This window comes from Aulonocara sp. 'chitande type north' Nkhata Bay, linkage group LG2 (genome assembly GCF_057382095.1).
Source record: "Aulonocara sp. 'chitande type north' Nkhata Bay isolate Kocher_YH1m ecotype deep benthic linkage group LG2, A_spYH_male_GT1.1, whole genome shotgun sequence".
NCBI classification, from domain to species: domain Eukaryota; kingdom Metazoa; phylum Chordata; class Actinopteri; order Cichliformes; family Cichlidae; genus Aulonocara; species Aulonocara sp. 'chitande type north' Nkhata Bay.
This window is the reverse complement of record NC_141345.1, coordinates 32,346,417-32,372,467: the sequence shown is the minus strand read 5'-3', so window position 1 is coordinate 32,372,467 and position 26,051 is coordinate 32,346,417. Positions and strand designations below refer to the sequence as shown.

Here is a 26,051-nt window from a genome sequence, read left to right as displayed (position 1 = left end):
TAAATATTGCTAAACTGACAGAATAGAACAGAACATAGAACAGGATAAGAGAATCAAGTTGCCCCCGAAGCATCCCTTAGTTGTGCTGCTATTTAATTTCAAGTGATATCTAAACAACCCTGTGTCTCGGAATTGCAATGAATGAGACTGCCATCTTTTTAAAATGCTGCAGTTATGTGTCCTTTATTTTTTGAATATATACTGAGCGATTAAAAACTTTAATTTTGCTTTTATGGTATTTTACTAGAGCTTCTCATATCTAGCATGTCTTTAAGCTAAGTTCTTAAAAACAGTGTACAGTATAGTCCTTGAGCTCATGGCTTACAGCTCCAGAAAAGAATCACTGGGCTGTCTAAGATTTTATAAACTAGAAACTATATACATAAAATACATATATACATAAAAATGTAAACCATTGCTAGACATTTATAGGAGGCTTTCATAAGGTGTTTTAGATACATAAAGGCTAAAAACAGGTAATTTTAGCCTGTTGCTAGGTTGGTGCAAGGCAACATGAGGGCATCATAATATATCTTGCATAATTCAACTTTAGTGGATATAAAGTAACGTTACAGTTGTGAAAAAACAAGGATGCAATGCTTTTATAAGTTATTATATGTGCATGAATGCTAAAAGAATCATCAATTTTACCTTGTTGCTAGGAGATTGCTATGCAATAAAATGACATCATGATATATGATATACACTCAACAAAAATATAAACGCAACACCTTTGTTACTGCTCCCATTCCCCATGGGATGGACGTAGAGACCTAAAATTCATTCCAGATACACAATATAACCATCCCTCCCAAACAGTGGTCACAAATCAGTCCAAATGTGTGGTAGTGGGCACATCTGCTATATTGAGATAATCCATCCCACCTCACAGGTGTGCCACATCAGGATGCTGATCTGACATCATGAGTAGTGCACAGGTGTACCTCAGACTGCCCACAACAAAAGGCCACCCTGGAATGTGCAGTTTTTTGCGCTATTGGGGGTCTGGGGACCCAGAACCGGTCAGTATCTGGTGTGACCACCATTTGCCTCATGCAGTGCAACACACCGTCGCATGGAGTCTATCAGATTGTCAATTGTGGCCTGTGGAATGTTGGTCCACTCCACTTCAATGGCTGTGCGAGGTTGTTGGATATTCGTGGGAACTGGTACACGCTGTCGTATACGCCGGTCAAGCACATCCCGAACATGCTCAATGGGTGACATGTCCGGTGAGTATGCTGGCCATGCAAGAACTGGGACATTCTCAGCTGCCATCTGCCCTGAACAATGTGAACCATGATTCATTTGTGAAGCGCACACCTCTCCAACGTGCCAGACGCCATCAAATGTGAGCATTTGCCCACACAAGTCTGTTACGGCGACGAGCTGGAGTCAGGTCAAGACCCCGATGAGGACGACGGGCATGCAGTTGAGCGTCCCTGAGACGGTTTCTGACAGTTTGTGCAGAAATTGTTTGGTTGTGCAAGCCAATTGTTCCAGCAGCTGTCTGGGTGGCTGGTCTCAGACGATCTTGGAGGTGAACCTGCTGGATGTGGAGGTCCTGGGCTGGTGTGGTTACACGAGGTCTGCGGTTGTGAGGCCGGTTGGATGTGCTGCCATATTCTCTGAAACGCCTGTGGAGACGGCTTATGGTTGAGAAATTAACATTCAATGCACGGGCGACAGATCTGGTTGACATTCCTGCTGTCAGCATGCCAATTGCACGCTCCCTCATTGCTTGTGGCATCTGTGGCATTTTGCTGTGAGACAAAACTGCACATTCCAGGGTGGCCTTTTGTTGTGGGCAGTCTGAGGTACACCTGTGCACTACTCATGATGTCAGATCAGCATCCTGATGTGGCACACCTGTGAGGTGGGATGGATTATCTCAATATAGCAGATGTGCCCACTACCACACATTTGGACTGATTTGTGACCACTGTTTGGGAGGGATGGTTATATTGTGTATCTGGAATGAATTTTAGGTCTCTACGTCCATCCCATGGGGAATGGGAGCAGTAACAAAGGTGTTGCGTTTATATTTTTGTTGAGTGTAGTTAAGGATGTTCAGGGGCCTTACATGTACCTGTAAACAAAGTTTGGTTGCTCAACACCTAATGGTCTAGGAGGAGTTTGTGGACAGAGAAACAAATAAACACACAAAGACACAGACAGACCTGTTACACCTTGTTATAGTAAGATATAGGGATATATGGAGGCAGTTAATTCAGTGTCAAAACACATATGCACCCTTATGTTGCTTTTTTACAGTTTGTTTTAGTTAGTTTCATAAGCGTGTACTGTAGTTTTAGGATGGGTTTTTTTGCCCACAAAGGGGCAGGGGGCTCTTCCCAATAAAAGTGAGTTTTTCCTCCCTGCTTTTGCCAAGTGGTTGTTCATAGGGGACTGTGTGATTGTTGGGGGAACTCTCTCAATACTAAAGTGCCTAAATACCATTAAACTGAACTAAATTTAGTCGAGTTTTTGCCCAGTAAATTACAAAACTAAACCTGAACTAAAATAGTGCACTCTATTTTAACTCGGATAAAACAAAAGTGAATGCATCATTATGCTTTAATACTACATATAGCTGCTGTAAATCTGCCACAATGGCAGCTTGTTCTCTGAATAACATTATCATTTTTTTTAATTTTTTTGTAAAAGTGTAAAAAATGAATGTGCAGAGCAGGATCTTTGAGAAGTGGTGAGCAAGTGTTGAGAGTGAGCATATTGTTCACCCTTCACTTGACTGTCAATCCCAGGAGTGCCCGCCCCCTCATGATACTGGATTATGGGTTGAACTCAATCTGAATGCTGAGTAGCACGAAAGGCGGTCTCCTTCTCTCTTTGTCTTTTTCTGCCTGGTGTGTGTCACTCTTCTCCGTCTGGCCCTCTGAAATAGATGTATTCACATGACACCACAAACATGCCGGCTGTTCACACCTGCTGATTCGCACAGTATGACACAGTCAGGCAGACACACGCACAGATGCACACGACAGCTCATGCACTTCATTCCCAGTGGCTAGTCAGCGGTGCGTGTTTGACCACCATATCTTCCAGTTCAAGCAAAGGCTTCTTTTTTTTTTTTGAAAGAGAAGACTCAGTGTTGTCTGCTCATTCTCGCCAATGTAAAATACACACATTAGCTTCCATGCAACACATTCTATCCCAGTGATGCACTCAGGAAAAATCATGGACTTTATTCATATATCACTTTGTCTTACAGTTTTACGTTGAAAGTGACTGATGTATTTTAGCACTGGCCGAGTGTAAACAATTACTCTGATTGACCCAATGGGAGAGCTGTAATTACAAGTCAATGGTTTCCTGTCAAAGTTGATGGTTCTGGCACAGCTGGTGCAGTTTTTAATGAAACCTGCAGCACTAACATTTAGTACATTTGTATCAATGTTGAGAGGTCCTTGTAAAACTTACATTAAAATGTTCCTTTCATTTTTAAAATAATTCAATTAACTTTTTTCTAATTATTTAAAAAAAAGGCAAAATATTTGCAGCCTCCAGCTTTTCAGTGTAAAGAAAGACATTTGGGACTTGCATAGATTTAGATTTTGGGGAATAAGCAGTAGTAGGTATGCCCCCAATAAATGCATGACAAAAGTAGAGGACTTTTATTTGTGGTTATGATGTTACTCTGAAACATTATGATGCCCCCAACAGGGGCAGATATTTATTCTGCAGCAGTGGGTCTTTCTATACCTCTGAAAATATATGAAAGTAAGATAGTAAGAGTCTGAAGGGAAAAGGAGGTCCAGGACTTGGCCTCTCATTCTCTAACGTATTCTCAGTAAAGAAGTGGTTGGATGTGGTGGTGTTAGCTAGATCGTTAACTTCAAGCTCACTTGATTTATTAATAGGGTTAATAAATCAAAGTAATAGACATTTTATTAAGGCAAGCAGATACTATTTATGGAATTAAAGATAACATTCCCAAGTTAAACACACACAACATGACATGAAAAGTAAGGCATGCCTGTTGATTCAGCACATAAAAAATTGTCTAGGGAGTAAATATTCCAGAAGAATGTGGAAAGCCTTACAGGATTACTGTAAATTCAGTTTTCTTTTACATGTCACCTGGTGCCTGATTTTTGCGTTTGAAGACTTAATAGTGGATGCTGAGAAACTGGGATTGTTAATTCACTCTTAATGGAACAAATTTTAGATGGTTTAAGACCATAAAGGATTAATTATATTTTATCAGTGTTTCCACCAATATCTGTTAGTGATGTTGTTATTTGAACAAAAGTGGAGGCTTCTCCTTGAAAAACTGTTGAATTATAGAAGAAGGTGAAGAGGGGAAAGGCGGTTGGTCCAGGTGGAGGTATGAAGATGTCCAGGAGTAAGAGCAGTGGATTGTTTAACACAATCTAAGAGACTGAGAGGACTCTGAGAAATGGAGGGATAAAGTTGATGAAGATATGGGAAAGAGTTGTTGAAGTTACGTTAAGGAGAGAGGTGACGATCAGCGAGCAGCTTGGCTTCATGCAGAGAAAGAGCACCACAGATGCGATTTTTGCTTTGAGAGTGTTGATGGAGAAGTATAGAGAAGGTCAGGATGAGTTGCACTGTGTCTTAGTGGGTCTAGAAAAAGCATATGATAGCATACAAAGAAGATTTAATTATTACAGTAATGTTAGGTCTTTTTTCGTGTATAAATCAGGTTCACTGGGGTATAGTTTGCAATAATTTATTAAAAAATATTTCCTTTCAAACCTACTACTTAAGAGTTCAGCTTTTCTTAACCTTTGATAAGTGGTAAGTCTTAGTGTTCCAAAATGCATGGCTCATAAGTGTTAGTACTCCACTCCACTGAAAGTATTTTATTGTGTAGTCTCAGTTCAGCCTGTAGCCAGCTCAGCTGATTGGTTGGCCATCCAAAAGACCTCCCCACAAACTCATGATCACCTATTGATTGACCTGCTGCATGAGGGTTAGCTTCAGGTCCTCCACACCACATGTCTCTCTCTTTGCATCAGATACACTGCGTATGAGCAGCGCTGACCTGTGGGGCGCTCCAGTCACCTCTTATTGGGCTTGACACTGCTCGATGGTGACAACGCTAATTGTCAACATCTGGGAAGTGCTTGCCATCCCTCAGCCCGGCGCAGAATGAAACGTGGTGATCTGTCATAACGTGTCAGAGGAAATTAGCATCAATTGGACGTCGGTATGTGGAAGAGGGAGGGGGACAGGAGTGGAGGATGCCCAGCCGACATTATCAGGGCTTTTTGTGAGGAGGGGGAAGAGGGCAAATGGCTGTTAGAGGAGTAATTTCAGGGCAAAGAGATTTGCATGATTGTGTTTCTTCACAGATTCACTGTGGGAAAATAAATTCTATTGCAGTTACAACAGAAATGGATAACACTACTGCTGTTACTAATGATTGTAATATTAATACTAACACTAATAGTTATTCTAATTCTAATACAAGTACACTACTAAGCATAAGTCTTTTATATTTTGCTTCCAAGGAGCCTGACTTTATTGTATTTTTTTAACGTGGTCTTGAGCAATAGCTCTCCAGACTTTCTGAAGGTCCTTCCAAGGTTTTAATATATTTTATATTAATTTTTATATTAATTTTGTTCCAATTTCTTAAAAAATGCACCAAACAAGGGTGGCTGGCAAGCAAGAATTGCTAAGAAAGGAAACGGGGAGAAAAGCCTGAGGTATGCCAAATTTCACAAGAACTGTACTGAAAATCGGTGGGAACAGATCCTAGGGAGCGATGAATTCAAATGTGAAATTTTTTGTGTCTAATTGTCGTCAGTATGTACAACATGGAGTGTCTAACACGTTGGAGGCTTTATCATGGTTTCCGCCAGCGGTGTTGGGGGTCAAGACTGATGGAACTATAAACACGGAAAAGATTTTGAATATGATTTAGAAAGCGTTTGACTGGCACTGGCTTCGTTTTTCAATATGACAATGATTCCAAACACACTGCAGGTGCAGTAAAAACATACCTGATTAAAACTATAAAATGGAACACTATCAGTCATGGATTGGCCTTCCCAGAACCTGGCCCTCAACATTATTGAAGCAGCGTGGCATCACGTCAATAGGGAATAGAACTATGGGGCGATCGTGGCTCAAGAGTTGGGCGTTCGTCTTGGAATCGGAAGGTTGCCGGTTCGAGCCCCGGCTCCGATAGTCTCTGCCGTTGTATCCTTGGGCAAGACACTTTACCCGTTGCCTACTGGTGGTGGTCAGAGGGCCTGGTGGTGCCAGTGTCCGGCAGCCTCACCTCTGTCAGTGCACCCCAGGGTGGCTGTGGCTACACTGAAGCTTGCACTCACCAGTGTGTGAATGATTGTGTATAGTATAGGGGTCCTTAGGACCAAGTAAAGCGCTATACAAATCCAGACCATTTAACTAAAGGCATCTGGCATCCAAAGAAAAGCCTTGGGATGCTCAAGAAGCCTGGAAAACTGTCCCTAAGGAATACCTTGAAAAATTACAAGAAAACCTGCCAAAGCGAATTAAGGCTGTGTTGACAAATATAGGTAGTCATACAAAATATTGACTTTGCAAACTCCATTTGCACCTTTCAATGCTTCTATTAGTATATTAATATTAATGCTTTTTAAAAAAAAGCATCACTGCTTAAGCTACTACTAATAGTACTTTTTTAAACAATCATTATGTGATTGTAATTACTAGTGATACTGTTATTATGATTGTTGGCCTGCTGCTACTGTATCCATTACTGTTACTGTTACTTAATACTAAGAGGTTAACTGTTTTAAGTAAATCACTTACGTTTGTTTATTCATATATTTAAAAGAGTAATTTAAAATATCCACCTAATATATTAATATTGTCAGCAGTGTTCTTATGGCCAACTTATCGTGACCTGCTGTGAAAGTTGAAAAGAGAAGTTGATCTTAAAGCTGTTACACTTCAGCTTGTAATTCAGACTTGGAGAAGCCTCAGGCAGGGCTCTCCCAAAGTGCTTGCTTAAGAAAAGCAAAGAGTGTTACCATATTTTGGCTTCACATCAACTTGTGTTAAATTCTCAGGCCATCACATCTCATCTTTTAGAATTGTCTTTTGTTTTGGTAAAGAAGCATTCCTGACTTCTATTTTATTCCCATATTTTTAACTTTTCCATTCTTGATCCACACTGTAATGTGTTGTATTTAAACCATTTTACAGCCCAAACTGTAAACTTTCATAAAGCTTCTGAGTTTCATTTGAATGAATACAGTAAGGGGAACTCTCATGAATTCACATGTGATAAAAAACAAACTAGATTCGTGTTTATCTTGTCTCATGGAAAAGCCCGCATTGTCACAATATCTTTGTCTTATCAGAATAAATCAATATTGAATTTATGTAAAAAAATGCAATAGCACAAGCACAACAACCGGGATAAAGGAAATTCACTGGGTTATTAAATAGTAGAAGAAAATGAAGAATTTCATACCCAACTGAAGCAACACGTGGGCCATTGAAAACACAAGATTTCACACAGTACATCAGGTGGTGATGACCTTAAATCTGTGGCTGTTGTTAAAAACTGTTAAACAGTATTTTCAAATGGGCAGGAAGTGGTATACCTGTCTTTATGACCTTTGACTTTGTTTATTCAGGAAAGCGACAGTTTGTGGTGGGATGCCTTTGCGACAGAGTTTTTTGAAGAGGATGCCACTCTCACGCTTTCCTTCTGCCTCGAAGATGGACCAAAGAGATACAGTAAGAACACACACAATCATCTCATTTCTTCTATTCAAAAACTCCTTTGTTAATAACCACTGATTATCCACATACCTCAATTAGTAGGTGCCAACTGAATATTTTAATTATGTTGTATTTTAAGTAAAAAGCATTTATTTGTGACAGTTCTGTCTGCACATTGGGTTTTTTTTTTTTAACTTGTTAGGTCATTTTTAAGTGAACAGCCTTTTCTGAAGTCACTCACTACTCTCTGAGCAACACTGTAGTCTATTATGCTAAAATGACATTTAAGGTACTAAAAATCATAATTTTTATCATATTTTCAGACTAGAAATCTGGATATAAATACAATGTTCATGGAATAAAAGAAATAATACGCAGTGTTCTTTGGGAAAACCCATAAACTCAATGTATGGCTTAGCTACTGTGACATCACCCATCATCAGTGATTTTGTGAAATTTTGTTTTGAAGTTGAACTTTTTTTTTTTCATAACCATGTTGGCGCTGTGGATTTTTTTTTTTAAATTGGACATCACAACTGAGGAGTGGATCTGAATAAGAAACCAAGGTTAGTCCTTGGTTATACAGTAAGGTGGGCAGTCACAACATAGTCATGCCCTAAAACAATGGTCCCCAACCCCCGGGCCACGGACCGGTATGGGTCCGTGAATCGTTTGGTATTGGCCCGAGTTGAGGCTCGGGTGTGAAATTTCTGGTTTTCAGGGTTTTTATCGTTAACTCTGTTTCCCTGGGTCTTTTCCTGTGTTGTAGTGGTGTGTCTTATTTTGAAAGAAATATTTAAGCGTTACCATAGCGACCAGAGCACATTAAGGGGCAGAGAGGAGGACGTTACTCTCAATGTTTTTGGCGCATTTCAGGAGGACGCTGCTAATAAAGTTACACAATTACACAGTGAATTTGTGTTTGTTATTATATTTACAAAATACCACAGTTTTTGTCTTGGTAGTATCATTTTATTTGTTGTATTTATCTGCGACACCTTAAAGGCTGGTCTGTGAAAATTTTGTTTGACATTAAACCGGTCCGTGGCGCAAAAAAGGTTGGGGACCGCTGCCCTAAAACAATGATGCCAAAAATGCAGACCACAGCCCTCTAGTGGTCCTTGACGGCACTGCAGTAACATCTAATTGAAATCACAATAAAATGTTTAAAGTAAAAAAAATATTAAAAATATATTTTTTAAAAAGTCACATGAAATGTGTTATTCGCAATTATGGTGGCTAACACGTGCTGCTGAAGAAGCCTAAGTTTATATGTATTGCTGGAATTTTTCAAGTGTGGGTCCAGAACACCAAATAGTTTTGTGTCTTGATTAATGATGTAATTAAGTAGGACCACAAAATATTTTCAGGAAGAGTTCAAAATGGACCTTTACATTGTGAAGTTTGGGAATGGCTACCCTGATTTATTGTTTATGTTGAGCTTAAATGGGAGTGTAATTAAAGAGCTAAAGATTCTATATACTCAAACCTAGTGATTAAGACCTATAACTCATCAGCAAAGTGTTTATTGAGATATTTACACAAATGAGAAGTGGGGCAGTTTGTTGTAAATCTTTATAGGATCAGACTATAAAGATCAGCAAGAGTCACCCCCTACTGGCTATAAGAAAGAATGCGTATATAAGCCTATTTATTACTGGCTTCCTCTTTAGATATCTACATCTGTAACTATCTTGCTGTATGTTCAAAACCATTAAATTCATAAGGGGCATTCTCTTAAAACAACCTGTTTTCAAGGGTCTTAAACCACCACTCTGTGTCCTCTTATGGGGATGTTGGTGGCACAGTAAGACTCAAGGCATGTTTGTAAGTGGCTGAGCAACACAACTTGCCATTTCTTTTTTTTTTTTTTTTCTTCTTTTTTTTTTTATTGAAAACTTCCACCTACACATACTCAGACACATACTCAGACATTGTTCATCATTTCTGGGACTGACTTTGTGCTCAAATGGGAAAAAAAGTTGTAGACTACTTCCACTTTGCTTTAACCTACTACATCTTCTTTCAGTTAAGTTATTGATTTCCTGAATTTCCCAAAATGCCTTCATAACAGCTCTTAGGGAAAAAAAATGTGTGAACTTCTTCAGTTAGCGAGTCAGACATTTCCAGTAAAGCTTTGTAACCACTGAGTCAACCATTTCTGCATTCGGCTACACCGAGGCACTGACAGCAAGAAAATTGGTATCTCTTCTTCTTCTAACAATAGGTTTTTCTCTGCATGTGATTGCCGAACATTGGTGCAACATCACATGTAACTACTGGTAACCTCTTTCTGAAACTTTCATCACAGGCTTGCGTTGTGGGTTGCACTTTTTAAATAAAGATGCAAGCATAAACCGCAGTCTCGAAAATAGACAAATAATGGTCATGTCTGTCTTGTGAAGACACAAAACAGCTGCTTTTGTATAAGATCATAGTCGTGGGGCTTTGTGACAGCTTGGTACTTTTTACCTAGAAGGATGCAGAAGAAAATGATACCATGTCTGCTTTACTTCCAATAGGTTTGAGAAGTTAAAGGAGTCATATTGGTCTTCAGATAGAAAATGTCTTGTTCATTTACTGCAGTGTTAGAGGACCAGTATTTTGTGCACACATCTCTCTGGAAAATACTTGGTGCTTAAGGGGGAAAAAACATAAGAAGATTAAAAAAAATATCCAGTCGTGGAGTTTAAATTACAGTTTTTTTTTTACCTTACTGACAGTGAGCTTAAACTAAAGGTTTGGCCTAAATAGAAACACAGTAGGTTGTTAATTTGACAAATTACCCCTCTGATTTGCTTCTTCTCTGAAGCCATGGCTGCTGGAAGCCAGTAGGTGTTGCTATGCATGTAGTCAACCACTATACCAGAATAAAACAGGATTTCTTGAAAACATAATTACAACTGTCCTCAGAATATCAAGGAGAATCCCTTGTTTCTTTATTAAAAGGACACTGAGGACATCTTTTAAAGAAAACTTATGAATTAACACAGAGAAAAAAACACCTTTGGCACCACTTTGATGCCTTATACTCTTAGAGCTGTTTGCATGCTGTAGGCTGCTCATTGAGTTGATTACATATTATTCCTGTAAGGGAAATCAATCAGGTTTCAAAGAAGAGTTTAACAAATGCAGACATACACGTTCGCACTGAGAGGTAGATAGAAAGAGCAATACCAATCTCATGGGCGTTTAGTATGAAGATGGAGGCCAGAGGGTATTATCTAATATGGAACAGGTAGATTGACTCTAAAGCAAAGTTAGCAACATGTTGAATCTAGTTTGTTTAATCCACACACAAAACGAAATGAAGAAATTGCCATTTTAGGAGCGGCTATTAGAATGAACAAATTGCCAGCTAGTGGAGGTGCCGCATAGAAGTTATGGTTGGTTAAAACTGTTTCTCAAGAAGTAGTTTAGCAAATCAGTTAAAAGAAAATGGCTAAAGACTGAGCTGTAGAGGTGCTAGGAGGAATATTTCATAACTTAAGAGAGAGCCAGCCTTGCTGCTTCCCCCTGTTTTTCATTTCTTTTTTGTAAGTCAGTGCCAAGAATATCTCGGTAGCATCCCTTCTGTAGTTATTCATCCAGAGATACAGAAAGAGCTGCAGTGATTAGTTGATCAACAAAAAGGAAATCTCAGGTCATCACTATCTCACTATTTTGATAATTAAAGATTTAAAAAATAATGTGAGTAATCCTTTGAGAAGAAAATATGAATATTTTTGACTTTTCATGAAGGCAGAACTCAACGAATAAGGACCCTGTTAGTGAGAAGTTATAAATAGCACTTTTGACAATTTTGGGCCATTTTTTAAACATTTTAATTAATCTGGTGACTGAAAATTTGATGAGAGGGTTGATTTCTAATGGAAATATTTTTTTACCTTGGGTTGTACAAGCAAATAATGTGTTTAATTACACATTTTGCTTACACTTTTGCATAGCTGAGCCAAGTTTAAACTCCAGCACAGACAATAAAGACAGGAGTGTGATATCAGCCATCTCCTTTTTTGTAAAGAAGGCCAGTTAGTGCATTCCCCAACTGCTCCTTTAAGGTTTGCAGGGCTTTGGGTTTCTAAATAGTTGGTATTGTATTGTACGCTTTCAACTCCTGAAAATAGACCGCTGCTGTAGTATGTGGTTTTCTGCAGCAAATGACAGAGCACAGGCTTTTACTGAGTTTGTGATATTGTCCCCTCCATCTCATCTGCATAGGTTTGTATTTTGATATCTGAAACATATTGAATATCACACAGACATAGATAAGGACGTGGTGCTCTAAAATGAGGCGATGTGTGTGTAGCATCTGCTGGGTTTGTGTGTGTGATGCAGCTTAGTTATGGAAGAGGAGGAGGGGAGAGGAGAGACGGGCAATGGAGGATTGTTGTGAGCTGGGCCCTGGTTTGCTTTTCAAATGTAAAAATAAAAATCCCCATTGGTGTAGAGACGGTAACCTTGTTCCCCCGGGAACGGGAGGCTTAACACCATGGCGATGATGACTCACCGTCCGTTTCAAGCCTTCCTCGATTCACATTCAGGTGCTCTAAGTTACACACAGCGAAATACATAATCGAGGAACAATCCACCAACCTTACACGTACCAAGCAACAGATCCGATTCTAAAGAATAACAATGAATCTGAAAGAGATGTGGCTGTCTCGCAGCTTTGCACTGGCACCTATGCATTGTATACATAAAAACACAGCATAATGCATCATATAGCAATACTTGTAGTCATATATATTCCAGTTAGCTATTTTGTCCACTGCTCAGTACTGTAGTTATTTTTAGCAACAGCTCTTGAACTGCTTACAATGACTCAGCAGGTAGGAGGACGGAAGTGCCTTGCTTAAGGCAACTTAAATATTTGTTTAGGGAGAAGTTCCTGTTGGATAACTTGAAAACTGCAGTAACTTGTTACTTTATATAATGACTGCTGTTTAAAAGTTACACTGTTTCCTTTTTGCATTACCAAAAACGTCTACAAATTTGCAATTTTTTGTGCATATTGATGTCTCTGTACAGCTTTTGGCTAGCTAAACTTTAAGCTAGCTGTCTGTTTCGTACTTAAAGCACCCTTGTTTTTTTTCATTAAGCTGCTGTCCTAGATTTTTCTTTGCAGCTGACTTACACTTTTCTCACCAGATCGCCATTTGCATTCAATTTTGTGAAAAGCTATATTTTAACCTAAACTGTGATATTTTCTTGACACAAACCAAGTAGTTTTGATGCTTAAATCTAACCAAACATTCAAGTGAAAACAAAATTAGGTAGCCATTAAAAGAGGAACTTTAAATGGCCCACACAAAAATCAGGTCTAAAATAAGGTCAGTTTATGCCACCTACTTCTTTTCATGAAACCTTCAATGGGCTGTTTCAGACACTGGGAACCAGTGACTGATATTGCTTGGCTGGGTGACTCACCCATTTTGTCAAAGCTGCCGGCGTGGCTCGTTTATATGCAAAGTGTTCTTTGGTGTCTGTAGCTTGATGCACCAGGTTTTGGCATGATTGAGATCGTACTCCCACCTTGTCTGTTTTCAGTGCAAGGGATTACTACTATGAAGGATCATATTTAACCCAAAAACCACAATCATTTCCTTACTGTAACCAAGTAGATGTTGGTGCCAAAACCTGTGAAAGTGGGTTAAAATGAAACCAAGTGAAAATCAAACACATCTGCAAGTGAAAAAAAAGACCCAATGGCACATTAACCTCAGTCTACTGCCTGAAAAACTTACAGTGCCACTACTGTCGCTCTAACTTTGTGCTGCCGACTTTCTGTGTCTCTGAACCGGTGCCATTATCTTTCAGCTGCCAGTACAGCTACATCCTCCATCCTTTTGCTTTTAGATTGTACTGTTGGCATCTCAGAAATTGAAGCTCAACGTGCTGTTGGGCTCATTGTTAGTCATTCAGCACAAGCGCGTCAGCTAACTGCCTAACATATAAAATGTAAATGTGACCCCCGATGTGGCCTTACTCTGAAATCCTCTCCCAGCTTCCAGCAATGTGAGAAAGCGCTGATGTTATTGTCATGCAGGTCAGAACAACACTGACCAGTGGAGATGCGAGTGTGTAGGAAGTGGAGAACGGTTAGCGGTGGTTAAAGGGGCCATGCATACATGTTGCAAGAGTGAGAGAGACACAAAAGGTTATAACATTTAGCACAGTGGAACAGCATCTCCTCTGACAGAAATATTCTGAGTAGAACAAAATGTTTTTAAGCTAAGTTCTTAGCATTATCTTTGATAGATTTAAATCATAAGGCTAGAGATCTTATCTTTTTTCCCCTCATGACATTTATACAATGAAACAAGAATATATGGACCTATAAAGATTAAACATGTTAAGCAAATGAAAAGGACAAGTCTTGACATTTGTGTTTTATTAAACAGCTTCTGCTTGTAAAGCACACATGCTTATGTTTGAGATGACGTTCATTAAACTGTTTATGTATTATTCCATTAAAACAGTCCCAATATGTTTATTTTTCATTTTCTGCGTAACGTATGGAGGTATAAACACAAAAACTCCCGTCCTCGTTGAAATGGAATCATATTTGTTTGAGTCATGCAATAGCTTATGCGATAATTACAAGGAAACAATCATTTCACTCCATTCTGGGGTGCTCTAATTTCATAACGTTCAGCGGAGGAAAAATTAGAAAAGCTAATTTACCTAATCTGTTTTTTATTATTGCATGGACCTGCGTTCAGGTGTTTTGTAACTCGTCTCCAGCTGGTGTTCATTGTGGCTTCTCAGAGGAAATGGCTCATATTGGATGTGCTTGCGTGTTAATTGTTGGAGGACAAACGGTAATAGATTTGTATCCTCCTTGAGCCCTCTCTGCTCTATGCGATGCTCCAAAATCAGTTCTGACCTTTAACTGGAATTGAAACAATTAGTTATTGATTAAGTACTCAATCTAAAGAAAATTGATCTTCAACTTTGTCAGTTTGGTAATTAATTAGTCATTTATTATAAAAAAAATAAAAATAAAAAATAAACATTTGCACCTCCCTGCTTCTTAATTTACTTTTCTGTTAATTATCTTTGTAAAAATATACATTTTGGGTGGTTTGGGACTGCTGATAGGACAAAGCAGAAATATAGACATATTTTATGGATTAATAATAAAAACAAAAAAGTAATCGGCAGTTGAAACCATGATCCAAAAATTCCAAACATTTACAGTTTTTACCTTTGGCTGTACGAACTTGTGAAGGGCACAGTTTTCTCCACATTTCTGCTTAAAAGGTCACAAACCATCTTCGACTGGTTCTATCATTAAAGGAAAAAGTAGCCTCAGTCTGTGTTAGGCATGTGTTATTTAAACAGTATAGAACATCCAGAGTTATTTTGCCTGCTAATATATCTCTTATAGATTTTTTTACACTTTTATGGTGCTGTCCATTGCCATTGCTGCTCTTTGATTGGGTTTTCACTGAAGTGTTTTGAGGATTAGTTTTTCCCCCCCGTTGGATTTCATTGTAAATCGAATGCCTTTATTACTAACAACAGTCAGCAATTCAAGCAAGCAATTTGAAGATGCGTTTTTGAGTATTTTTTGACACTTTTGAGCAGTGGTTCGCAAGCTTTTTCAGCAATCCCCCACTTTTTTCCAAGCTGTAACCAAAAAAAGAGAAAAAAGAAAAAATAGGATCCAGCGTGGTAGCATCAGCAGCAGATCAACAGGTTAAATCAGCTGCAAGTCAATGAATGTTCATTTAACCAGCTGGTTGGCTGGTCAATTCCCAGATTTAACTAGTAGTTTCTTAACCAAACCATATCTAGAGACTGACCTAGAAAACCTTAAACTAATGGTTTGCTTGCTGGTGAAATGGTGGAGAATTTAAAGTCACAATATGTGGCTGTTTTCTTAAAAATTATTCCCCACTTTGTGTCATTAACGAAAAGCAAACAGGATTGTCTGTTGCTTCTAATTGTGATCTACATGTATCAGGAACAATAAGCATGACAGACGACAACATAAGCAGCTTATCCAGACAGATTGCATTATTTCTTCCCTCGCCTTGTTCTTGCAAAGATCTGAAGAGCACTAAATGTGAGGAGTGAGAATTCGCAGCCTCGGATATGCCATTATAGTTTATAGTTTGGACATAAAACTTAACAACATCTTGTATTGCCATGACAGCATATTGCTTTTGATATAAGTTAATATTTTTAATATGTTCTTCTTGGCGTCGTATTTTATCTTTGGACTGAGCGTTTTGGTGCACATTTGTGCACCCTTGTATGTGTGTAAAACAATTCTCAACCGGTGCAGGCCAATTACTGTTTTCTACAGTACACCGAATATTCAGAACCTCTATCTAATTATACTCTCAATTGCTGTGGCCTTAACATTCGCCCCAGTACCTTGTCTGGCTCTGCAATCTATGAGGCATCTGATGAAAGCTGCACTCCATGATGCAATCAAAGAGCAAGGCTCATTTTAGAAGTAGTTCAAACAAGAGAGGGAAAAGTCTGCATGTTTAGTGGGTTGGTTCAAGGCAAACTGCAAAAGTGATTCACAACGCATTTACAATTCATCTAGTTATTCTTGCATTGCAGCACGCAATAATTGCAGCGATAAAATGACCACAGCTAATAATCTTTAAGCAAGCATGAGGACATAATGAGGAGGAAGAAAACACGGGGAAACTGTTTTAATACTCTTGCCTCTGCCGTGAAGTAAGCTTAACAAGGAGCTCACTTGGTGCTATGAATTAAAAGTGGCAAACTTTTAATCAATAACCAGATTGCGTACGGTTGGAAATGTGATAATGATCAGATCTTTTCTTGGACCAGTCTTGCATTTGGCAACAAGACCATAATGAGTGTTTTTAGCCATATAAGGCCAGTGTTATTGTATTGGTAAAAATGTCTGACTTAAACATACAATAAAACATTTGTTTTATACAGTGAAATAAGAGTTTCATTTTTGTCTTGTCCTCAGAAAACTTCATAATGTACCACAGGTTTACTCAGCAGTAATGACCATTTCCCTGTATGTAGCTACTTTTAAATGAAGCATTTACAAAGCATTTTAGCTCAAAGCTATACAACTTTAGCAACAGATGTAAATTTTGAAACCATTAAACAAAAATACGGTTTTTATAAGGTTTATAATTTATAAGGTTTTTATTTAAAACAAACAACCCCCCAAAAAAACCCTCCAGGGTGTTTTTCATCGAAAGAAAAGTAAAAAAAAATGCTGTTTAACCACTAAAAGCTCCACTATGTTAAGCAAGTTATTACTGACTTTGCCTGTCTTTTGTTTGCTACCAGCCAAGTAGAATACAGTGGGTTTATGAGAACTTGTTAGGTAAAAACAGCTGCCTGCCAGCGACTGCTGGAAACAGGATGGACTGAACCATAGAGTAAATGTGCCGTCAAATGAAAATAGTGAAAGAGGGTAACAGCTGCATCGAGCTGCCGAGCTGCATGAAAATTCTCTGTAGTTTCATCAGTACAAATAACCGCTTACACAATGTATAGTCATAAAAAACTGAATGCTACAATGTAACATGTGTTTGCATTAATGCATCAAGACCCCCAGTTCAGAAGCCAGACTCTATCTTGTCTTCAGGAATGCCAAATTTATATTCAGCTTGCAAGAAACTATAATGTCATTGGTGTGCACTGTGTCCTTTGTGTATAATTACATAACATAAATCATTTATTTGTCCAGTGTTGGCCTTTCCCTCTGTTTGTGCATGTGTTCATGCTTGTATGAACACATGCACAAACACAAACTATGTATCTTTTTGTGTGTTTTCCCCGTTCAAGCGACGGTAAATGTTTGTGCGTGAATGTGCTGGTTGGAGAGTTAAAGGGATCTCAATTCTTCTGTGGTGGCAGTTGTTTTGAAAGGAGGAGGTGGAGGTGGAGGTGGTGGTGGTGCGGGGATGGCGATGGTGGGGGGGGACGGGGGACGGTGTGCGAATCTGCTTTACAGAGAGATGGATAGGATGGATTGAAGGTGTAGAGCGGTGATTGGCAGGCGGGATGATGCGGCCCTGGCTCAGCTGCAGCGCTGAGATGTAGGCTGCTGCTGATTGACAGTCGAGCTGAGCCTGGGAACCGCAGCGCTGGATTGGCCACAAAGAAAGACGGAGGGAGAAAGTGCAAGAGAGGAGAGAGAGAAAAGATAGATTTAAACATAAAAAATGTACCCTTAACATTTTGTTGTATATTCTGTTCCTGGATAGTTCGACACTGCCATCTATTGTAAACTATGCTGATGGCATTTTCATGATATTTCTGACAGCTGACATTGTGCTAAATGTGCATCTGTGTGTCTATGTGCAGTGCAGTCGACATGAGGAGGCAAAGTCATATAAGGGGCCCTTATATATCTGAATAAAAAACATATAATGTAGAGAGGACAACTTTTGTCCTTGACAACAGCTTTAGCCTAAGGCTGCAGAGACTGTTTTATTTTCATTAATTGATTTTTTGGGTTTTTTTTGGTATATTAAATGTCAGAAAATAAGGTTGAAGTTATTTGTGTTTTTTTTCTAACCAGCAGCCCCAAACTCCCAAATATGTCATTTGTAATTGCAAAAAAAGCTGAGATAATGGGGCATGCTCATAAATTGAGATCCCAAAACTGATGAGTGTTTGGCAGTTTTGCTCGATAAGTAACTAACCTAATTAAACACTCATCAAAATAATTGTAGCTGATTTTGTCTTAATCAACTTATCAATCAAATTATTATAGCAAGCCCTCAAACTTTGTTAAAATACTCTCATTCAATTTCCAAAGTGTATGCAGTTATAATTGTGGCCCTTTTTTAAAGAAAGACCTTTAATGTGGAGGAATCTCGAAGTAGTTTAGAGATACTGATTGCTAAGGCTGTGCAAAGCATTGACTTGATGCTTGTGTTCATGTTCTTTTTAATAAGTCAATTACATTTTTCCTTTGCTTGCTGATCTAAATTTGACGTCTCTAGCCCCGCATTGTTAGACTTTGTGCTCTGGCCTTGGAGATGGCCAATTTCTGATGGCAGTTGATCTGCAGATGGCAGCTTTGTGATATTTACAGCGCATAGTTTGATAAGCATGCATGATGGTATGCAGTGGTCATTCTATTCAGCTGTGAAACAAAAACACCCTTGTCTCTCTCCGTTAGTAAGTTTTGACCTGGGACTTAGAAACCGCGGGTCAGAGAGTAGAGTCTTCCAGTCCTGTGTCAATTCAGCTTCTGCCGTATTTTCCGACCATTACCTCCCACTCCAGCAGATCCACGATCCCTCTGCTGCCTGCACCTGCAGCCAGACGATCTTCTGAAAGCCTGTGTGCCCTGCCCCATAAAGAAAATAGGATGCATGTGGCTCAGACAGATTTTCACAATCTAAAGAAAAGCTACTGTTGCTTTTAAAAAGACACTTGCAGAATACATACATTTAGAGTGAACCTTTCCTTTAAATGTGGCGCTATGGATCCTGCTTCGCTGATGCCTTATGTTGTTTCACATACAGTCAACAGGCTGGCATATTAAAGGACATGCAGGTTAGCATTAATGATTCAAAACCCCCAAAAAGCAAAAAAGAATTGAAATGAAACATTATTAGATATCAGTCGACTCTACAGGAAGGAAATGTATTTTGTGACTATTTCCTTGTGCCTAGCTTGCAGATTCTATTAGATTCAAATAACCCAGAAAGTATTGCATTAGTACATTTGCAAATTATAATCGAAAATCAAACCTATTAGAGTGAAAGAGATCTTGATTAAGTGAAAATACGAATAACATAACTTACTCATAGAAGCTAACTCTAACCAATAGGATAAATTACAGTAATTATTAATTAATTCTTTAATATGTTTTATTTTAAGGTACTGTTTTGACGGAAGTAGCTTCACATTTTTGAAAATCATCTTATGCCTTTTTGTCCGATATTATCACCTTATTTCAACTCTTTATTGAATCTAATGATGACTTAAGAGAAAGCTTTTATTTGTTGTGTGCCACCTCTTTTTCCCTTTGCAGTCTGTTTTCTGATTGCACTTGAGCCACACTTTCTCCATCAGAAACACCAGCTCTGTCTGTTTTTGATTCAAGCCAAGACAAAATCGGTGTAAGATGTAAACTATAAATTCAGCCACACATTAAACACGTGAAAATAAAAGGAGGATAAAACAAGCATGACAGGTTTGGTCGAGTCTGTCTTGAGCAACAGCCAGGTGCCCATGCGTACACTGAAATAGGTTTTCCTAGCTGTGTTCATTGCTTCTTTTCAAAGAAAGATCGTTTTCTAAAACACTTTTGAGGAACACTTTGTTTTTTTTGGATGTTTCAGCGCTTTCCCCCTCAGTGTCAAGTGGAAATAAAAAAAAAAAAAGTACACTACATGAAGATTATGTTTTTTACATGAATTGCTTCAATAAAGAGGCAACCAAACAGCATGTAAGGTACCACATAGATGCGTTTGCCCTAAGCAACTGAACCCCGAGCTGGTGTAATTCCCGGTCAGAAACACTGCTGCGTGCCGTTCCCTTAGCCTCTTTATCTATTCCTCTCTTTCTCCACTGCTACAGTCAAATAAATGCTTAAAGAAACCGTAAAAGTTTTGTAACTTCACCAAACTCTAGAAGCAAGTCTCTGCAGACTCTGCAGGCAGTTGGGATCAGGAGTTTTGTCTACAGGCTAGTAAGCTCACATTCTGACTCTGATTCATAAAGGAATCTGATGAGCCCCGAAGCTCCTGAGGGATCCGTTATTCTCTTCTGTGAACTTAAAGTGGATCAAGCTGTCAAAAACACTCATAGAAACTATTGTTTTGTTAATTTTTTTCCCTGCAGTAATGTCAGGTATGAACAGGAAATCTTTAAGTGTTCATACTGTATAGGCAGCTACATATTCATTCATTAAATAAAGGTCTACCTACCATCTTGTATCTTCATGCAGTCACTGCTGCTGGTTTGCTCTGCCTGTATAAATTCATCTGTTTATGTTAGGTATAGCAAGGCCTGCTCAATTCCAGTCCCATTAAAACTCTTCTTTCTGGAATTTTGCCTAAATTGTCTGTTAACACCCTTATAACAGCTAGAAAATGTCTGTTACAAAATAATTATTAATGGAATCAATTTCAAAGTCTAATTGCAGGTTGTATTTTCATTTTTATTCCCAGTGGCCGCCCGATGGCAATTAAGACATAGCTGATTGTTTAGTTGGCAGAACAGAAAGAGTTTTAGTGTTTATTTTTTCATTCACTACAGGCCTGTTATCGGCCGCTCTCTGGCAACTGGCCATCTCCCCTTTCTGTGTGTGGTTTGTGTGGCCAATCAGATCAGGCAGCCTGCATTCTGGGTTAGAGTTGAGTGAGGTGAAAACGGCGGTGGCTACTTCACATTCTAAAGCAAAGAAATGAAAGAAAGTTTATTGTACAGTAACGGGGAAGCAAGTTTCTTTGAGTGGAAAATGATAATTCAGCCACATTTTGACTGCGGTGGATCAAGCTGGCACATTTCGAAGGCACCGGCAATTATCAGAAACAGTCACTCGATTTCCATGACAAGAGGCAGTAGCACCTTGTCTGTCTGCAGCTGACAACCCCTTATGAGATGCCATTAATATATTGGCAAGATATGTGGAAAAAGACATGCCCCTGTTATGTAAATTTCCCTTTGGCTTACCCGTTTGTTTTTTTTTTCATGCCTCCCTTTGATCTTGCATAAAATTTGTTTTAATGAAATGGCTATATCGAGCTAAGAACACTACGGCAACGTACCTTAATTTGGAAGTTTCATAGAATAGATTTATGGAATTGTTTTAAGTGCATTCATCATCAATAATTAAATTTATTTCATGGTTTAATTTGTTGTGCAGCACATTACACATTTTATGAAAATAAATATTTTAAATGAGTCAATTCCATTTATGCATGCAGAGTTTATAAAAGCACACCAGAGCCCGAGTCAGAGCGCGCTGATATAATTTAACTTTAACTTCAAATTGCCATTGTAACTGAAAAACTGCTGCAATTAAAACGCAGTCAAAGTGAACTCAGACAAAGCCGGAGACAAAGACAAAATGATACAGAAGTGAAACTCTATAATCCTGATTGTTCGCTGCTCTTAATCAACCTTTTGCAGTAAAACCAATCAATAAAAAAAAACACAAAAAAATAAAACCGCCAGAATTGATGTGATTCCGGTTTTGATTTCTGATAGACGATTTTTAATGCAGTATGTGAGAATCCGTGGGTGTTTGCACAGTGTTCACTTTATGTGAGAGCCGGATGAAAATATACAGCAGCAGATGTGAGCAGTGGATTTTGTTGCGATGTTTGACCAGACAAGAAAGAGACGAGCCTTTGTAAAGACATAATGTGGTTCTTCTGAGGCTGCTGGGAATTGTAGCCTTTTCATTCTAAAACAATATTCAATATCTAAAATAATTGACGCCTACTCTCACACAAAAAGCCCGCTGGCATGAAAGTAAAGCACATTAGGAGGCACCTGCAGTTCATTTTACTTTTTTTTTTTTTTTTTTTTTTTTTTTAGCAAAACAACACATAAGACTTAGAAATATTATTGTGTGCCATTATTCTTTTCTGTCTGCTTGCACTTGGTCATTGTTGTTTATTGACAGCAGACTACAAACACCAAAGGACTTGAAGGACAAATGAAACAATAAAAGCGACAGACTTTAGAAACTGTTTTATTTCTTAGCAGTAACACCTACATTTGTTTGCATGTTCATTAAAATAAGCAATTACTCTATTTTTTTATTTTTTATTTTTTTGGGGGGGAGGCGAATGTATTAAGTTCGTATTTTTTTCCCAATTTTCAAGTTTTATTTTCAAGTTTATTTCGTAAGGACTTAAAATGACTCTGTTTCCATAGCATTTATATGTGAGAAAGCCTTTCCTTTTTTTCAGCAGTTCATGAATAGATAAAGCTTCTCTTCACACTAACACATGGCATCGCTCCTGGATTACAATCACAAACGGCAACTAGTCATCAGACTGTTAGACTTTCTAAAAGTGAAACTCAATTTCCAAAGGCAGCCTTTTATTTATTTGAGCACATTCTGAAAACTGGCATATAGCGAGTGAGAAATGACAAATACAAGCAGTTGGAATTGTAAAGATTCTGCATTACATTGCTGTCTCACTCTTAGGCACTATTTAATTTAATTTACTGTAGGAAAGAGCATTAACAGTGTCAAATACTTTAATTTTGAAGGGCATGTTTCACATTTCTGCTATATTTCATACGTGCCCAAAACAAGTGTCCAATATGTTTTCTACTATTTTTTTATGTGATTAATTGGTAATCTATACACCTTAGTTACATGTTAGTGGGTTGGATCCTTTTTTGCCTTTAGAAATGACTTACTTCTTCATGGCACAGAATCGAGAAGGTGTTCAAAACATTCCTCAGAGATTTTGGTTCATATTGACATGACGGCTTCACGCAGCTGCTGCAAATTTGCTGGTTTCTCATCCATGATGCAAATCTTCTGTGGCGGCACTTCCCAAAGGTGTTCTATTGTATTGAGATATGGTGATTGTGTAGGCCATTCTAGTACAGTGAACTCATCATCATGTTCATGAAACCAGTTTGAGATCATCTGATATTTGTTATATGAAACTTTATCCTGATGGAAGCAACCATCAAGGATACAGTGGGATGGATGTGGTCAACAACAATGCTCAAGCAGGCTGTGGTGTTTAAACTGGCAGTAAGGGGTTCAAGTATACAAAGAAAATACCAGTACCACCAGCCTAAACCATTTATACAAGGCAGGATGGATCCATCCTTTGTCTATGCCAAATTCTAACCATACCATCCGATGTTGCAGAAGAAATCGTGACTCATCAAAGCAGACAGTGGTTTTTTTCTTCTAGCTTGAATTTCGTCTTCTTAGCTGACAGAAGTGGCGCCTGGTGTGATCTTCTGCTGCCGCATTCAAAGTCACTTAAATCACCTTTCTTTCCCATTCTGATGCTCAGTTTGAACTTCACCACGCAGAAAAAGCTTTTGTATAACTGTAAAATTGCATATTCACTACATGTGTTCTACAAACAATGGGGCATAGGTTATGTTGCCAAGTACCAAGCTGTGTTTCTATATTTCTAGTGTTGTCATTACCAGCGATCCATGTTCTAAAAACATCGGTGACTCCACTGTTTGTCTATCATCAGAATAAACCGTGCCAGCTGGGAATTCTGGTCTGTTACGTTTATTTTATTTTAGAAAAAGCATATATTACACTTTCATGAGTTCAGTTTTTTTATTTTGGATATTTCCTGGGAAGGTTTACAGTTCATTTGCTTTGCTTTTTTCCCCCATATACAGGAGCAGTGTGTGGCTATGGAGGGAGTAATAATTCTTCATTTTGGAGTTAAAATGTTTATTTATTTATTTTTTGCATAAGTCTGCTAATTTGCAGACATCTTTGCCAAGGTCTTTGGGCAGTAGGGCTGTGGTGCACCCTAGTTTTCTTGATTTTGGCACATGCACAGAGAGCAATTAGGCGGGAGAGACTGAATGAATCTTTCTTTCTCCATGGTTGCAGGGAATTTATGCTGGTTGCTATAAAAATGAGCTGAAAGATAGACCCAGGAAGCATAGATCTACTGTGTTTACAGTGCAAAACAGAGATGAAAATAATATTATCAATTGTTTACTTGGAATCACTTTAATCACTGATAAAATATTCTTTGATATGGTGAAGTTGGCACATCGGTTTGCTGTGAAGGCTCTAAAGAGAAAAAACAAAAAACAAAACACAACAGTTTTACAGTATGGTACTATTTCTAGTTTGAAGAGCTTCGTATACTGCTTAGAGAGTGGTCACTCATGTTGGTTTCCAGATGGTCTGAGCCAGGGTGGGAACCATTGTATGAAGCTAACAGGAAGGGGGAACAGCTATCGGAGGGCACCAGCTGTCCGCGAGGATGGGCAGGTCCCTTGGCTTCCTGTTTCTCAACACTCTGTGCGCCCCGGAGCAAAACAAAACCAGCTTCCCCTTCCAGTTTGAGAAACAATACATGTCACACACACACATAGCCCTCATCTGCTTCTGTCCTCCTCTCGCCCTCTTTTCCTTCTTCCTTGTTCTTTCTCCATCTTATCATCTGCCTGTTTTTCTGCTGCATTGTCCTTCTCCTTTATCATCTCCTGCTCTCCTTCAGCTCACATTCTCATCTGTTCTTTTCCCCCTGCTTATTTCCATCCTTTATTTTACTCTGCTTCCTCCCTCTTATTCTTTTCTCTTTTTCCTCCACATTTTCTTTACGCTAATGATTTTCGCCATCTTTTTCCTCTGCTTCATTCACACCTTCTTTTTACCTCTTCTTCCTCCCTAGTTCTGTATTTTATGTTGGTCTTGCATACATTTTAATTTAAGCTGTGAGTGTCTATACAATGCCTTACAATTTACTTTGTATGTTTCAAACATCATTGTCTTGAGTTGTTTTTTTTTTTTAAAAAGAAAAAAGGTTTGAAAAATACAGTGAGTTGTGGGCGGTAACAGCTGGAACTTATAACAAATAAAAATATATTTAGCAGAAAGAACATAAACATGTAAAGATAAAGAGTCTGAATGTTTTGTAAGATAAAATGTGGTTTGGGGGAAAATTTGAATCACTCTGTTGAAAGAGTAAGATCTATTTCAGCATCTTCAGAATTTGAAATTGCAGCATTCACTCTCTCCCTGCATTTAGTTTCCATATCACTTTGAACCTACATTTTGTAATATATGAATTAAACATGAAATTACATTTACAAGGATCCTGGGAAAGTTTCCCATGGGGTCTTTTTACTTTACACTTCTGCGATTTGTTTTGCTAAAGTGGAATTTGCAAATGTTTGCTACAAGTAATGACGACAGACGTGTAGCTCATGAAAAAGTGAAGAGTGAAATGCAACATGAGCTTTTAAAAGTAGAACATTCCTGAAAGGTCAACAAGATGAGCTCTGAGAGAGAATGAAAGAGAAGATTTATTAATAATAAATAGAATTTCCATCTGCACACGGGAGAGTAGAAGAAGAACCCCACCTGGAAAACATGCAGTGTATGCACAGTGTAACACACACATACGCAGTCACAGACAGAGGGCACATCTGGTCTTAGATTCAAAGACAGTGGGGAAAAAAGTGTTGGCATCTGTACAGAAAACACGCATACACACATCATAAACACACACACGCACAAACAGTTGTGCCTGTGCACGTCAGCGGTGCAGAGTTATTGACACATGGAGAAATCCATATTTATATATAATACAGTGTGGTGGAGGCCCATCAGTCTCCATAGTCTGTGAAAGGGGCCTGCACTGCTTTACTTAAGGTATTAAATGTTTATGTGGCGCTTT

At 38.6% G+C, this 26,051-nt stretch overlaps 1 protein-coding gene across 4 annotated transcripts in view; it reads left to right on the top strand.

The window, feature by feature from the left end:
• The window catches only part of ldb2a (LIM domain binding 2a), a 115,344-nt gene that overhangs the window by 18,796 nt on the left and 70,497 nt on the right, over positions 1-26,051 (top strand). For all 4 annotated transcript variants that reach the window (XM_086259589.1, XM_086259579.1, XM_086259569.1 and 1 more), the window contains exon 2: positions 7,623-7,725. In XM_086259589.1, the coding sequence (XP_086115715.1) occupies positions 7,623-7,725 (103 nt within the window). The remainder of the gene's footprint in view (positions 1-7,622; positions 7,726-26,051) is intronic.